Raw genomic sequence first — 15,509 nt, 5'->3', positions numbered from 1 at the left:
CTTCCTTTTATTTTTTGTCAAAAACTTGTTACCTTTGCCAAAGTAAATAAAAGTAACTCTATAAGAATCTATCATATTAAAATATGATAAATGTCTCTCGTGTCGTCTATACCAACAGTAAATACTAAATATATACAGCACAATACAATAAAGTAGATTATCTAGTCAAAAATGACATATTCCACAGATTTCGCAGAGAAAATTAGAACAAGGATAGTGTTATAAGAAGAATCTCATTTTGGTAAAATACCTATCTCATATACGAAATTCTTTTAGACCACCCGGCACTAAAAAGGCGAGGTTGCTGGATAAGTAAATGCTTACAAAAACGAGGCGAGGCATAATAATCTTGTTCTAGCATCTAAGAAGTAGGAACTAGCAAAGAGATCTTATTCTATGATCACCATCCATTACTGAAAATATTTATGCATGGTAGTGTTGGAAAAGTACCTTGTTAGCAGAGGTTTCTCTATTGCATGGCTTTTAACGTTAATGCGAAGTCGTTCGCGAGGCTTGTCTGTTGCGTAGTTGGTTTGTTAGACAAGCCACGCGAATGACTTCTTAAACGCTAAAAGCCATGCAAAAGAGAAACCTCTGCTCGTACTCACTGGATATGGAAAAGTTGATTACATACAGAATGTTGCCATTATTTTTAATCATATTAGCCAGTAATTAAATTGTCCTTTGAATTTAAAAGTATTGCTAAAAATACATAAATGTTTTTGTAGTTTTAATTGTATTTTACTTTTTCATTCCTGTTTCCGCACAGGATAAACGTTCATTTTTCTTCTTTTGGTTGCTATTTCTGTTTCAAAAATTCTCATATGCGATATGCTACCAGAATTAAGGCGAAACTTTAAATCCTGACGATCGATAATCTCTTGTACAAATTAGTTTCCATTTGCCCGAAGAAAATTAAAATATTTACATATTTGCAGCTATCAAAAGCTATTATTATATAACTTGATCAGACACATTAATTATTTCTTCAAAACATTTGTTCTCTCCGTCTCTCTCTCTCTCTCTAGCACGGTGTTTTTCGCTGTTTTATAGAATGTTCAATAGGTAAACGGTCGACTTCCTTTGACCAAGAAAAAAGAGTTTCACCTCCCAGAACCATATAGGTTAAGCAAACTTGTTCCACTATTAAACGAAGGCAAATCCGATTATGATCTCTTGATCATGGGTATTTCCGCCGATATAGGTATTACCTCATGGATGTTTAAGCGCAAAATAACTACTGTGCCTACCATAACAGGCTAAATACTGCCTGGGTTACCAGTAATTGCGTGAACAGTCATTTTGGGCTTTTAATTTAGCCCAACCCCACTCAAGCCAGAGGTGCATGTTTAACTGATGTATATCCCCTAACCCAACCAACCCGCGCTGTTCCTTTCAAGATCTAAACTGAAGTGGTTTCGCTACTGAGCTACCACCTGGCTACTACTTGAGATGTTTCTGAGCTTATTCCGGACTGAGCATAAAAAGCCCGTCTTCGTCCTGTTTTGTAGACCAGCGTGCAAATGTTCTAAAACCGTTGTACTTTGCATCACCAGTTTTTGCATACGGCTTAGAGGTTATTGTTTTCCCTCATTCTGTCCAATCTAGCAGTATTGGTCTGTCTGTAAATTGCTTTCTTTTTCATGAGGCTGTATAAAGGAAGAGAACAAAACTATTTCAATAATGAGAGTAACCCAGGTTTGTTACTACGATCATTACGAATGATATTAAGAAATATATATACCACTGACTTCAGGTTTAGAATTATTTAAAGTAATTAAAAAAATTAAACACTCATATTTGAATTCCGATATTCAGCTAAAGGCTAAGCCTACAATCAAATCTCTCTATGACAGACACCTTGGTGACCGGCACAAAAGCGTCCGTCTTACAGAGAGGTGTCGGTTTTACAGAGGTGTCCGTCTTATAGAGAGTCAAATAAAGGGAGTAAAGATAGGCAGGGACCAACTCTAGGTGTCCGTTTTACAGAGGTGTCCATCTTATAGAGAGTCAAATAAAGGGAGTAAAGAAAGCCAGAGACCAACTCTAGGTGTCCGTTAAGGGAGAGTCAACTGTAAATGATTTTAGGGGAGTAGAGAGTGGTTGTTATTTTAAATCATTTTTGCTTATTGGCCAAATTTCAGTCTGTGGGTTCTAAATTCACTGTTTCTTAAATGTACAAATTTTTATATGCTTGCGGCATGCTTAGTTCCTGCCAGCATTAAGTCGATTGTCTCTAGTCTTCATGAAGCTCCAGGATAATCTTGCGAAAGAATTTTCTGTGATTTATACAGATTTTCGTTCAGTGGGGAACTCCCATATAAAAAGCACGGAAATACTCGTTGTCTCGCTTAGGGGTGTAAATTGCAAAGTTTGGTCACACTTAGGACTTGGTCTAGGACGGAAAGTCACTATATTTGCCCATTCAGGTATCGCTCAGAGCTCCTAGTGCATAAAGAATTTTGTAAAAATGCCGTGATGTCTATTTTAGAATGGTCTTCTTTAGGGGTCAGTTTAAGCTTGAGCCACACCCACATTGGCCTCCTTTAGGGGTTTAATTTAAATTTTTTGACGTGCATCCCCGTCCCTTTATATAGGAGCCGTCCCCGGATTTTCGTTTCATTCTAACCGAACATTAGCGTACAATGGCGTTAAAACTCCCCAGTTAACTAACCATTTCAGACAAGTCCCTGTTTGTGTTCCGGTGCTTTTCATCTCGTTTGTTTTTCGTCTTTCGTTTTCCAAAGAAACCTTCCGTAGTCTATTCAGTTCCGTCAGCAATGCTCTATATACAATGCAACCGAATAGGAATAGAAAGAATCATATATGAATAACATTGTTACCTGAACACAGTTTGAACAAAAACATATATGATTGCAAAGTGAAGGATGGAAATTGTCCAAAATTATCAGGAAAAACAAGAACAACACAAGGGAAAAATGCGTCCTAACTTGTCCTGAAAGTATCTTTCTAAACTTCTCGCCAGCGGCACGGAAACTATCAAAGATGACGAAACTTTAGAACTGTTAATGATAAAAAGTTCGATTAGACAAATTTTGCTCTCATTATAGAAGAACCGTATAGCTCTGCATTATCAAAGCACATGATATATAGTATTCGGTTCTATTCGCTGAACGCGTCTCAAAACATAAACTGCAGATAAATTCATCTTACAGGTGAATCATTACTTTCGTGAACCACTTGCAAACGTAAAAGTTTTTTTTGTGTGTGTGGGCCATACAACAGATCAATTAATGACTGGTTCCTCTGGATACCAGTTAATTTTGTTTTCCTCGGTTCGACCCTTGGAAACAAAACTTTTTCCCTCAAGACACGGTAGTTGAATATTGTTTCACGCTAACCTTACGGTTGTTTCCAAAGAATCTACTTTTTGCTGAAGAATACTGTTCTCCGTGTTACAAGATTCAACTCTGAAGTAAAAAGAAAATTCTAGTCAGTCAGTCAGTCAGGATATTTACAGCACCTAAAAGGAATGCAAAAATCTAAACTAGGTATTTGAAAGGGTGCCTTTTTATGAATAGAGGGTATACGAAAGGGGTACCTTTCCTGTCAAAAATGGCAACTATATAAAAGGGTAAAACCTTTGGTGGGGGGGTGGGGGGGGGAGCCTGTAGAGTACCCTCCCCCTCCCCCGGGGGACAGAATGCAAATTTTCCCTTTTTATACCTGACTTGACTACCAACCTTTTCTCCAGACCTTCGACATACTCTTTCTTCTTTCTCCGACTTTCTTGGGCAGAAAGCTAAAAGAATAAACAAATTCACATCACACAGTAATTTAAGTTATTTTTGTATGCACCTTGGCAGGATCATTTGATAATTTTCAAGTAGTTGATACATTATATCAGAGAGCTTAAGCTATACATCCATTTCTGCTGCTGGACTTTGAAAAATCTTCGGATCTTGCCTACCTTGTTCTTAATTTTTCTTCGTATTCTCTTAAGGGCTCTTTCCTCTGCCTAGAATGTAAACAGCGGAAGATGAATGAGAAATTACTGACTTGAAATACAACAGTGGCAAAGGCTATTCCGAGAAAGTCATTTTTACGGTGAAACCCTCGCCAATAAGTGCATGATGGCTGGGATTGCCCCGTTCTCCTCAAAGACAGTCAAAGTAAAATAACTGAACGTCGACCATAAGGGTATTTAGCAAATTTTTGGGGAAACCGTGAATATGCTGATTGGACAATCAAATATAGTTTGCACCATTCCGTTTGGCTATGGGAAGCCTCAACAATTTTTCTTTCTCTTTTTGTTTCTCCAGTTGTGTTGAATATACGCATTTTTTTCCATAGCCTGCGAGCAAGCTCTTCTATTTGGGCAAGCGAAGCGAGCCTCGCGAGAACGCGCGAGCGAGGGGCCGAGGCTTCTTTCCTCTGCCCCTCGCGGCTTCGCCGCTCTCTCGCACGTTCTCGCGAGGCCTGTTTCACTCGCCCAAACAGGAGAGCTTGCTCGCAGGCTATTTTTTCCATTACAAAATTCAGATTCAATTTTCAAACTTTTACGCGCGTGATTTTCAACCGGATAATTTAAAGCTTGCTAACGCAGACGATTTCTTTTTTTGGTCGTAGATAAGGATCCGAAGCGTAATCGAGAACCAAGTCAGCTTTTGCCCGCCATGTATCTTATGGCAGAAAGTTGACCGCATATATAATCCTGTTTTAATCAGTTTCTATTTCTGATTAGTTTTGCAAAAGCCTTTATAGCGCTATTCTTTGTCAGCAACTGAATTAGAACCAAAGCATCAGTTTTCACACCGATTGTTTATAGATACAGTAGCCTGAGTTATACCGACCTTTGTAAGCGGTGCTCTATTGGGCAAAGGCAAGCCCTCAGATGCAAAGGTCTCTTTCTCCTCTTCTGTCAAGTCTACTCTCCCGTTACTAGTCGTGAAAATATCGCCACTTTTGTCCTGTGGTAATAGATTGACAATCGATGACAGATGGTAATGTGAGAGAGGGGATACACCGTCCATAGTAGACTTTGGAATAGTAAATTAAATATCAGAATACAGTCGACTCGTGCTCTCTCTTAATGGACACCCCTATAAGACGGACACTTCTGTAAAACGGACACCTAAAGTTGGCCCTTGCGTTTCTCTAATCCCTTTATTTGACTCTCTGTAAGACAGACATCTCTGTAAGACGGGCGCTTTTGCATCTGTCTCATGAAAGCGGTGTCCGTCTGTAAATTGAAGATATTCTCAGGGACGGACATCTGTTGGTCCGAGACCTCCAAAAAGGTCGGTGGGCTTATCCTTTATTGGTAACCGCTAATATTTTCTTTCTATTTTCGATATTGAACAAATTTTCGTGTTCTAAACTTTTTCAAGGTTGCGGATCCCCTGCTTACTACAGTCAAGTCAACTCCATTTATAGCGGACAATCTTGGGACATCCAGTAAGTATGTCGTTAACAGTCCGTAATAGCGGGAGCATGTTTCAGTCAAACGTCTTAATTCATTTTGTCGAAGATCTTCAATCGGCGACAAAATTAAAATTAGTTGACACACTTCGCCCTAAAGGGCCTCTCTAACGTTTTGCTAACTTAAAAAAAGGAAAATAAGGCTCTCCCTTCCCACCCCCCTCCTTGCAATTTTGTGCACCACTGTTCGAGTTACAGTGTGGGAAGCAGTAAACATCCTAGAGGGCGGGGGGGGGGGGATTGTTTTGGTCTACAAAGTAACCCCATTTGAGTCCTGGTAACAGTGAGAAAGGTGTCTACAACGGTGGAAATTGATGTTTGTAACAACGCACAACCAAAAGCATTGAACAAAATGATTTTAGTCTTCAACAGTAAAACATATTTGGGCGTCTAAGTCGACATCATACAAGCAAGACCTTAGGGTTAGAAAATCATCAAAAAAAGAGGTATATATATACCTTAAGGCATGTCCGCCGCTCTTCATCACCAAGCGCATGCGAATAACTCTGCTCTCCGCCGACGTCAATATCACTTACATCTGTTCCGTCACGATCTTCAAAGACGTCATCGTCCTGATAAGTTGTGGAGCTGGAATTTTTCTGTGTAAAAAAATCGAAGAAAATCAAAACGAGTTTTGAGCTGAAAAATTATTGGGAAAAAAATGATATATCGGATTTTTAATTTATTTTTTTAAAAAAAACATTAATTTCGTCTTGAATAGAAAAAAAATCTTTATCATCGTTATTTTAAATTCATTTGCAAGGCGCTGTGGAGTCTGTGTTCGCGCATCGCATGCTCTTGGCCTTCTAGAAAATTTTTCAGTTGCCGCTAACCTTCTGTCTTTCGTTGTTTTTCAGTTTCAACTCTGAGTTGTTGCAAGTTAACTAAGAACTGAACCGGGAGATGCTACGTTCAGAGCGGCCCTGCTGAAGTGATTTCCTGTGGAGTCTCACTAAGACTCGCTTTGATGTCGAGAACGTAGCAAGCATACTTGTTGCCACGTGGGAAGAGTTTCTAGGGAAAATTTAGAAAATTCAATTTACAAAGAATTAAAGGCTAAAAATACCAACAGAATCAGTAGCCTAAACGCACCTTGTCCAACATTGAGGAGATCTTGTAAAGAAGATTTATATCGCTAGTTCGGTCTTTTGGCGACGATTTTTCGCAGAATATTTGAGAGGCCTTTGATGAATTTGCATTCTGTATAAAAACAATATACACGAAACGTTTCACTAATCATTAAAATGGTCAATGCCATTGTACCAAACTCGATCAATATAATGTCAAAGAAACGGTGCATCGCCCCCCGAACTATTTGCACAAAAACACTGTTGAGCAAGAGGCCAAGGTTAAAACACAAAATGAAAAAAAAAATAACAATAGCCAAGAAAAGAAAGAAAACTTACGAAAACTGGTAATACTTTGTAAGTTGATAATTAGAGACACGGGTATAAATCGTCCGTTTTTGCAAAATAACCAGGAAAAAAATTAATCTTTTTGTCAACGATGACGACCACCCATTTTTTCCTAGTCACGGCACGGTCTTAACAATAAAAATTTCTGAAACAAGACTAACTGCTCACCAAATATCCACTTTCTACAGTGAATTGATTCAAACTATTTTTAATTGGAACAGTGGCAAACTTAGTTTGTGTAACCATCAATCAATCCAACTGATGACGTGATCTTCCTGTTCCGTATAGAAACTACTTCTTGGCGGTTCGAGAAGCTATAATCATTAACAACAAGCTAGAGATTCGATATGATTCTGTATTAGTTGTAGCTCTAAACCTAAATAAATTATCGTTAAACACCGACTGTTCCGACTTCTGCACGAAATGCTCATTATTCGACCGCAACTTGATACTCTTAAAGTTTCGAAACATGCTCGCACAATTACGTCTGCTTTGCGCGAACCAAAAAAGCCTCGCCACGTGTAGAAGTTCCAGTCTATTCTTAGGAAAAATTTGGCCACAGTGAAATATCATTTTATTAACAAAATAAATTACAAGATATTGGGCAACTTTTCTTTTTGATACTCGAGGTGTTAAAATTGATTTGATTTTTTTCTTTGTCCGATGGGTTTGAATGTTTTGAATATATATACCGCTGCTCACCTAAATATTTTTGTCCAGTGCTTCGAACCCCTATTTTTCACGTAACAATTAATGCTATCGCTCACCTTAAAGAAATTAGCTCCGGTTATTTCTTCGTATGCCTGGTTGAACGCTTCCATCGCATGAAGCCTTCCGTCTGAAAAGATACTGCAAAATTACATACATGATGTATTATGTAATTTCACATGCGCCAGAATGAAAAAAAAAAAAAAAACACAAGAGTGAGTGACAAGAAAGTGTTAATGACATTCATAGAAAATATCGGAACCTATTAAGGAAACTGACTATGTATTCAAAAACAATGTGTTATTTACAGAATGTCCTCTAAGTATTTACGAGGCTAAAAGACGCAGTTTTGAAAGAAGTGTATTCTACGGCTAATTGTTTTCTATCGTATATACGTCCAAATCATGTGATGCACTATTTATCTATTCAATATCGACATACACGTGGATTAAAAGAGTTAGTATCTCAGTAAAATCAAACGTGGCTGTTTTGCATGTAAGATGAACATATCTTGTTTCGGCTCAGTTACGTTTCGTTGTGTTTTTAACACGCTTTAGTTTAGACCCCATTAGTATCGATATCGCGAACGCAGCATGCCAATCTTATTTGTTCTGTACCCTTTGTCATTTGTTCACAGCCATTCCCTGACACAGTTACTAAAGAACCTTGCAACGCCAAGGACATGCAACAGGGGCACCCAACGACAATATAGTTCAAAACCACTTATATAAACATAGCATTGTTAAACGTATTTTAGTATTTAATCGGTAGATATAGGCATATTTTTATCCCCTAAAAATTTTTCATCTGTTCGGATTTTCTAACTGAAAGTCTAGTGATCCGAAAATTATAGGAATCAAAACTTACCTTAGCTTGTCGAAAATTTCAGCCAGAAAAAGGGCTTCCGAAAATTCTAGGTGACCTTTTTTGAGTTAAAAGTCCGTTAAAAATAGGCAATTATCCTATTTTTAGATGTTCGAAAATCCTAGGAGAGGCAGGCAAGCAAGATATTTTACAACAAATGCTCCGAAAATTCTAGATCTCAAATCGTCTTCCGAACAGATATTTTCCAAAAATTGACGTTGGGTGATAATGCAATTACTGATTGTTGATGCAATTACTATACTCGGACTCAAACAAACAACTGCCACTGGCCGTTAACATTCAGTACTACTGAAGTCGCATTTCGGGGTAATCCGGCTATGAGGTCTAGTGAAATCAAAGGAAATTAAGTTTACAAGACTTACTCATCAGAACTGAATATAGAATTTGTCATTTTGACCAGTAGGCGTATGTCCCGCCAACTCTATATATATAATCTGAAATTTCTTGTCAGTTTTATCTCAGCAGTTTAAGTTTCCAAATTTTCCGTCAAAGATTTGTTCAAGAGGAGATAAAGAAGAGACCTGTTCTTCGTAGGCCAGTCGTATTTTCAAGTTCGCGCAAAACTGAGCAGTACATTGAACTGGCCTGCGAAACCTTTGAATTCCAGTGGATATAAATACACTGGCTTCTCTCTTTCCTATTTTCAAGATCAACAAGTGAAAAGATGAATGCCGCAAGGATCTGCTAAGCCACTGATGCGCGCACGATCTCCTGTCATGTCTACACCTGTGTCTAATGTTGCGAACAACCTTTTTTCAATGTTCTCTTCCGTCGCTAGTTTTATTTTCCTAAATTTAGTCGAGCGCCCTGGTTAAAATCGCCAAGAATAAACTTCGCAGTGCTCTAGTTAACTACATCAAACCACCAATACAAAGAAATTCTTAACAGTCGGTGCTTCTGAAATACTGCACGATAGGACAGCCGAGCTGAAACTAACAGATTGAAAAAGCCTTACAATTGGGTCATTGACACTTAAAGATACCAATGCATGAAGGACCAGTTCCTTCACCTTATCATGTATGGTATGGTTTCTTTGTAATGTGAAATGCACGCGTAAAAATGGAATTTGTCAGTACATAATTTTCGAAAATGAAGTGAAACGTCCGCCATGGACTCTATTACAACAAGTTTTAAAGCGGCACAGTCTTGAAAACCCCCAAAATGTATTTAATGAAACAATAGAAGTATTCAGGACTAATTAAAAATGTTCCTGTTTGTTGAGAAGTACTTCGTTCAGTAGTAAAATAAAGATATTTACGTTTCTCTGCCATAAAAAGACACAACGAAAAACCACTGCAACTTGATTAAATAGCTATCCTTATTTTAAAAGTTGTGATGTGTGTTTATTTTCATGACTTGAGACTGATCTATGTCTCGCTTTGTGAGAGTCCTTTTGCACGCACTTTTAACTGAGCCAGTTCCACCAGAAGCATTTAAAATCCTTGCCTTTGATTGGCTAGATTATATTTTCTGACCAATCAGAAACTAGCAATTTAAATGCTCCTTGAAGTGGTTAGGTAAGAGTGAATGGACAGGGTGTCTAATGTTTTTCTGCAATTTATGCGTGCGACAATTTGCGTGAAAATATTGCGTCTTTTTTTAGCTGCTCCTGGGTGAGAGAAGATGTTTTTAAAAACGTCGTTCATAATAAAGTAGCTCATTCAGTGCAAAGACTCACTATTTTTGTCTGTCTTCAATTCGTTCACTGTTGCATGAAGAAAAATCACCTTTGCTAAAGCCGGACCATACGATCGTATTTAACCTAAAGACACAAATAACAAGTTTTCACTTTACATAATCTTCGAGAGAAAGATTGATTTTGCACTATCACTTCCCGTGGGTGTGTATATACGCTGTCACAGTTTCGTAAATAATCTGTTAAACAGCGTTGTCCCCCGAGGTTTGTTTACGCATCTGTCACTGGTAAAAGCCAAGTTACAAAGGAGACGAGATCTTAATTTTATATTTAGCAGAATCAAAGCAAGCCGTTTGGAGAAGAGTTTTTAAGTATACAAAGTACATAACATTCAAGACGTTAAAGCGCCTTGTCAGGTCAGCGAGGAAGATTCTGCCCTCGCGCTATATCTGCCGAAAAAGTACTTAAGTCGACCTTCCAAAGCGCTTAGTTTACGTTTTTACAATAGCTTTAGCTTGTTCGTGATTTTCAGCAGCTGTTGTTTGTGTCCAAGATCATACGTGTAACCTCCAAAAAGAGGGCCAGTTTCGGCTTTCTCGCAGTGACATCAAGGTTAAAATATTTCATACCAGACCATGAGAAACGCGGTCCACAAAATTTTGACTACGTAGGTAAGTTTAAGCTAATAACACGCCGAGACAGTAAATTTATATCTTAAGCGTACAGAAAATTTAAACAAATTCATTCTGTGTTTAACTTCCTTAACTGTTTCTCGTTTCGAGAGCGAGGACTTATCTTGCCGCAGGCGTTAACTTCAAAGGCCAAGAAAATGTTCTCTCTCTTTCATTACACGAGATTGAAAATTAAAACATCACGAAAGATCACCAGGGCTGAAAGAATATAAAATGCTTTGCCATGTTCAGTAAAACGTCCCAGCTTTTATCGTACAAGGCCAAGTTCATTGGCGAGTAATTTAAATAATAACTCTGGTCCATATTATTGCTATAAAATAAAGGATCACTTAACAGGCTTTCAGAAATAGGAAGAACGTAAGTTAAAGCACGTACCAACCCTTTATCCGGTCGTGGAATTGCGCGAAAACACAAACGTTGCCTCGTGTAGGCTATATTGAGAGTTCACAATACGCAGATCATCTGTAAAGGACTAAAAATCAAAATTTTCAATATTCCCCTTGTTATGCAAATAAAGGTCTATTAGCAATGCAGGCCACCCGTGCCCGACCAGTCAAAAAACAATAAAAGCTCGGGCAATATGAAGGGGATATGGTTATTTATTCAAGGCTGGCTTATTTTCTCAATTTTACGCCACAGTTAACACGTTGCCAACTTCGATCAGGGACGAGAAATTGACACGTGGCAACAGTGTGGTTACGAGCCTCGAGTCATGAGTGAAAACGTGGCGCTTTTTGTTAATACCAAAACACGGTGTTCTCAACAATCTATATAGAAAAACTAAATCAAGTGAAAATTTTCACTGAAATACCTACCATAAATCGATGAACTTTTTCAGTGGGAAGTGGGAGGCTCGTCCTAATCTTAGATTTTAATATTTCAATTTTGTTTGATGTTTTTCTTCGCTTGATCGCGAACCTTGCAGCGTGTCAATCGATTGTGACTCGGAAATTACAGCTTCGCAATGTATTTTTTTTGTTAGCGTTCTCGGCTATTTGTGTGTAGCTTGAAAGGTGCGCTTTGAATATCTTGTCTCGTGAATAGAAAGCCAGACCAGAGTTTGCAACAGTGAAAACGACGATTAAAATCACTTTTAAAATTTGCGGTAAACCGCGTGGATATGTTAATAAAGAATTACACCAGTAGGAAATAAGCGCTCATTTCTTATGTTGCTTAGCTGCAATTGAATTTTAGCTACCACGCACATATTTCTCATGTGCCAAGCTAAACCGATATGATATAGAAAGAACAAAGATATTCTAAATGGCCACCACAATTAAGAGAATAACTCTTGAATTATCTTCACAAAGAAGCAGCTTTACAAGGCAACAAACTTTTAAGGCTGCAAAACCTAAGCATAAACTTCTTCCGCGAAGGAAAAGCTGAAATTGCCATAAAAACGATAAAACTTATAAATGGACCGTGTTAGAAGCCTGAGCTATTTCTTTCCATAGTCTTGACAAAACCATTTTCTGTGTTGAATAATTTAGCTTAACGTTTATTTCGTTGAGTCGCCTTAAGCCAAGGCCGAAAACAAAAGATTAGATTGGTTCGTTTGTTTCCTCGTGTTCTCGGGTATTCACCATGTAGTGGGCGCTATTTATTAATTTTAACCTATTCGCTTGATACTTAATCGTTTAGCTATCTGTACAGCGAACCCAGGTCGGTTAAAATTGTTCAGATACTTAAAATATAACAAAATATCTCGATACTTATAATCGCTTCAGCCAAGATAACTATATATTATTATTACTAAGCTCAGAAAATCACTAAGAATATTAAGACAGGTTGCACTCATGTCCCGTAGAGTTAGTTACAAAGACACGGACCTGAAGGAAAAATACCTGAACCAATAGATAAGAAACAAACAAGTAAGTAAGTAAATAAAACATTTGCTAATAAAATAAACCACCCCATCACTGACTCTTTGAATGGATACGTATAAGCATTTAAAAACTGCGTATCTTACTTTACGTGCCTCGTGATTCACGTTTAATAAAGTTAGATGAAACGTTTAGTTAACAACGGTTCAAAATTTTTCTTTTATATCACGAACGTGCTGCTTTTTGTTTCTGTCACCAAACAATGACGAAAATCACAGCAAATACTCGACTACGTAACAGCTATTCTCTGATTTTCATTTTGCAGTTAAACCTGCAATGTAGTTTGTTAGTGTGAATAGGGCTTCGAATTTGTCCGAAAACAGCTTGTATACGTTTGTAACAGCTGTCGTGAGTGCAAACTTATTCAGCTTTCATACGTTCACACTTAACGATACTGAAAACAGATATTTTGGTCGAAGATTTATTCCCGAAAATAACTAAGGAGGGGTTGCTATACTTATCGTACCTTTTTCTGGGTAAAGTTGAAAAGGATTTAGTGCCCCTTGGATTGCTAAGTTTTAAAATGATCCCTGTTAGATATTTCGCGGTACAATATTTAAGGGAATTTTGCGATTTATTGGGCCGATTAAATGAAGACAATATCCTATCTGTTAGTCATATGATTATTTTTGTGGCTTTTTAAAGTTACCAGTGCCAGGTTTTAGAGTTGGTACTTGTCTGGGGAGACTGATCGAATTTAAGCCACACCCCATCGAGTTTCAGGTACCTAAAAGGGTGCTTTTTGAATTTCAGGTGAGCCGGCCCCTCTGTTTTTTGTATTAAACAGACTAACTCAGGGATTTTTGTAAATTGTCTTTAATGAAAAAACCATAAAATCGCCTTTTGCCGATTTTTTCACCCGAATTGGCATTAAATGCCGGGATTTTGTTGTTTTATCATGCTGAAGAGTGCATTCTTCAAAAAACTCGGCACTTACCACAAAGCCGTTTACAAGCCGTACCCTTTGCGGCCTTCTTATTCAGATGCAAAATATCACCTTGCAATTGAAAGTTCTGGCATGTGCATGCGGGTTTAAAAATGACACAGCAGTCTTGACTTCTACTCTTAGCTTTCTCTGCTTTCCCCTTCTTTCGCTTTTCTTGCCTCATTTTTTTTCTTTTGCTAGGCATTTAGTAGGCTTCATTTCGGTGGGAAAAGTTTTTAGAAAAGCTTTTAGGATCTTAGAATTAGATGAAAGGAAAGATAGGTGGCAGTGGAACAAGATTTCAAGCAAATTTTGGTTTTCTGCCTTTTTTCTCCGACCTCCTTGACCGAACCATGCTCATTCTGGTATGGTTTGAAAATTCTCCTTACCCTGCAAAAGTTACAGGACAAAATTGTCCTTGAACGTTAAAACTGACGACGTCACAATCGGTAGAAGTGACGTGGATCCGCATGAAACAGTTCAGGGCGGTTCGGGGGCGAATGGATTAATGTACAGATAAGAAACGAAGAAATAATTTTCTCGCTTGGATGACCGCGAACGGATAATTTTGCAAGCGTTATGAGTCTCTTGCTGGTGAAGGATCGTACACTAACACTCACGGAACTTTTACCTTGCTTTTTTTAGGTGTTTTCCTGGCATCAATGCTTCCAAATCCGCAGAGTCAAAAATATATTTGCTAGCTGTTATGGTAGGTGCGTTTAATTATGTAACCGAAGAAAAGTCACCGGGTTAGCGGTCTTTCTGTAAAAATACGAGGTGCCACACGTTCCCTTCTGTTCTCGCCGCGTTGTTGTTATGCAGAAGAATCACACTTTCGTGCAGTCAGGTTGACACGAATACATGGACGTTGCTAGGTGACAAGACTGTTTCACAAAAACTCACCTTAATCCGTTGTCCTTACAGGTGATGAACTAGAATCGGTTTTACACTTGTATGAGAGGAATATTCACTCATAAAGCTCTGTTTGAGAGCCGGTTTCACCAATTATTTCCTTTGAACCCAAACCATTACTAACATGACTTACATCAGGGGCACCCAACGACTGTTTTCTGTAGAATATCTGTTCGAGAAGCAAATATTGCCTAGAATTTTCTATTGTTTGAGGACGGCTGAAAACTTCTAGATGACCGTTCCATTCATAGTAATTTCGAAATGACTGAAGTTCTCCTAGGCTAGGATGACTTAACAGATACAAATTTTATAGCGCCACTTAGAACGCATTTCTAGAGATCTAAAAGTACTCTGGATAGCCTAATAACTGTTTTCAATGTATTTAGGAGGAAATCGTCGTTGGGTGCCCCTGTTACATTGCGTCGCTCTCATGAGATCGCTTGAAGGAAAGCAGAAATTAAGGCTGAGTAAAATTTCAGTTTTCGGGCGCAAAATTGGAAGATTTGAACAGTTATTTCGCCTCCTGTAAGGAAATCCGGATTCCTCAATCCGGTTAATTTTTGCTTGTGAAATCACGAATCTGGAAAAATTTTGCTTGTTATGTCTGCAAGCCTTGGCTTTGCAATCCGGAAAACAGCTTAACGAATCCGGAATCCCGTACAATAACGACTGGAATCCACAGTCTAAGTTCCACTGACAATACTGGAATCCAGTACCTAGAATCCGGAATCCACGGCGTCGGATTCAGGGTCACTCTGAGGGTGTAGGAATCGCCTGTCAGGATGTTAAGTGTCGCTTCAGGCTGATCTGGTTCTTTTATTATTGGGGCCCTCTGAAGAGTCTGAATTAGGTTAACCGTCAGCCGTCAAACGGCCTTAAATTTAACCGGCTGCCGTCGAAAAAAGGTAATTTTTTACCGTCAAAAATGAAGATTTAAATCAACCGTAAAAAACTTTCAAGGTATTTCACATGTCAATGACCTCACGGCTTCAACTGATCTTAACTGAATTC

At 38.3% G+C, this 15,509-nt stretch overlaps 1 protein-coding gene across 8 annotated transcripts; it reads right to left on the bottom strand.

The window, feature by feature from the left end:
• LOC140935497 (cyclic AMP-responsive element-binding protein 3-like protein 2) lies at positions 1 to 11,268 on the bottom strand. 8 transcript variants are annotated; one of them, XM_073385044.1, is made up of 11 exons: positions 11,154 to 11,203; positions 10,129 to 10,212; positions 7,625 to 7,695; positions 6,535 to 6,642; positions 5,901 to 6,041; positions 4,815 to 4,931; positions 3,932 to 3,979; positions 3,705 to 3,763; positions 3,363 to 3,431; positions 2,675 to 2,785; positions 1 to 1,649 (listed from the first exon to the last, which is right to left on the bottom strand). In XM_073385044.1, exons 3-11 carry the CDS (start codon positions 7,676 to 7,678, stop codon positions 1,571 to 1,573), a joined length of 786 nt encoding a protein of 261 aa, XP_073241145.1. In that variant the 5' UTR covers positions 7,679 to 7,695; positions 10,129 to 10,212; positions 11,154 to 11,203; the 3' UTR covers positions 1 to 1,570. The 8 variants fall into 8 exon arrangements, with proteins under 8 accessions (XP_073241145.1, XP_073241144.1, XP_073241146.1 ...); XM_073385043.1 differs by lacking the exon at positions 10,129 to 10,212 and having other exon boundaries at positions 11,154 to 11,268; XM_073385045.1 differs by lacking the exon at positions 10,129 to 10,212 and having other exon boundaries at positions 7,625 to 7,706; positions 11,154 to 11,225.
• Positions 11,269 to 15,509: the final 4,241 nt, after the last annotated feature.

Source organism: Porites lutea, chromosome 4 (genome assembly GCF_958299795.1).
Source record: "Porites lutea chromosome 4, jaPorLute2.1, whole genome shotgun sequence".
Taxonomy (NCBI): Eukaryota; Metazoa; Cnidaria; class Anthozoa; order Scleractinia; family Poritidae; genus Porites; species Porites lutea.
Note: the sequence above shows the minus strand (reverse complement) of the source record. Positions and strands in the feature narration are given on the sequence as shown.

What these genes read in the sequence shown, in the direction of transcription:
- LOC140935497 (XM_073385043.1), bottom strand. Translation starts at nt 7,678, where the DNA reads ATGGAAGCGTTCAACCAGGCATACGAAGAAATAACCGGAGCTAATTTC. An exon ending in CCGGAGCTAATTTCTTTAAG is followed by an intron (nt 6,643 to 7,624) that starts GTGAGCGATAGC and finishes GTTTTTATACAG; the next exon opens with AATGCAAATTCATCAAAGGC. An exon ending in ACAGGGACTTGTCTGAAATG is followed by an intron (nt 1,650 to 2,674) that starts GTTAGTTAACTG and finishes TCCTTTATACAG; the next exon opens with CCTCATGAAAAAGAAAGCAA.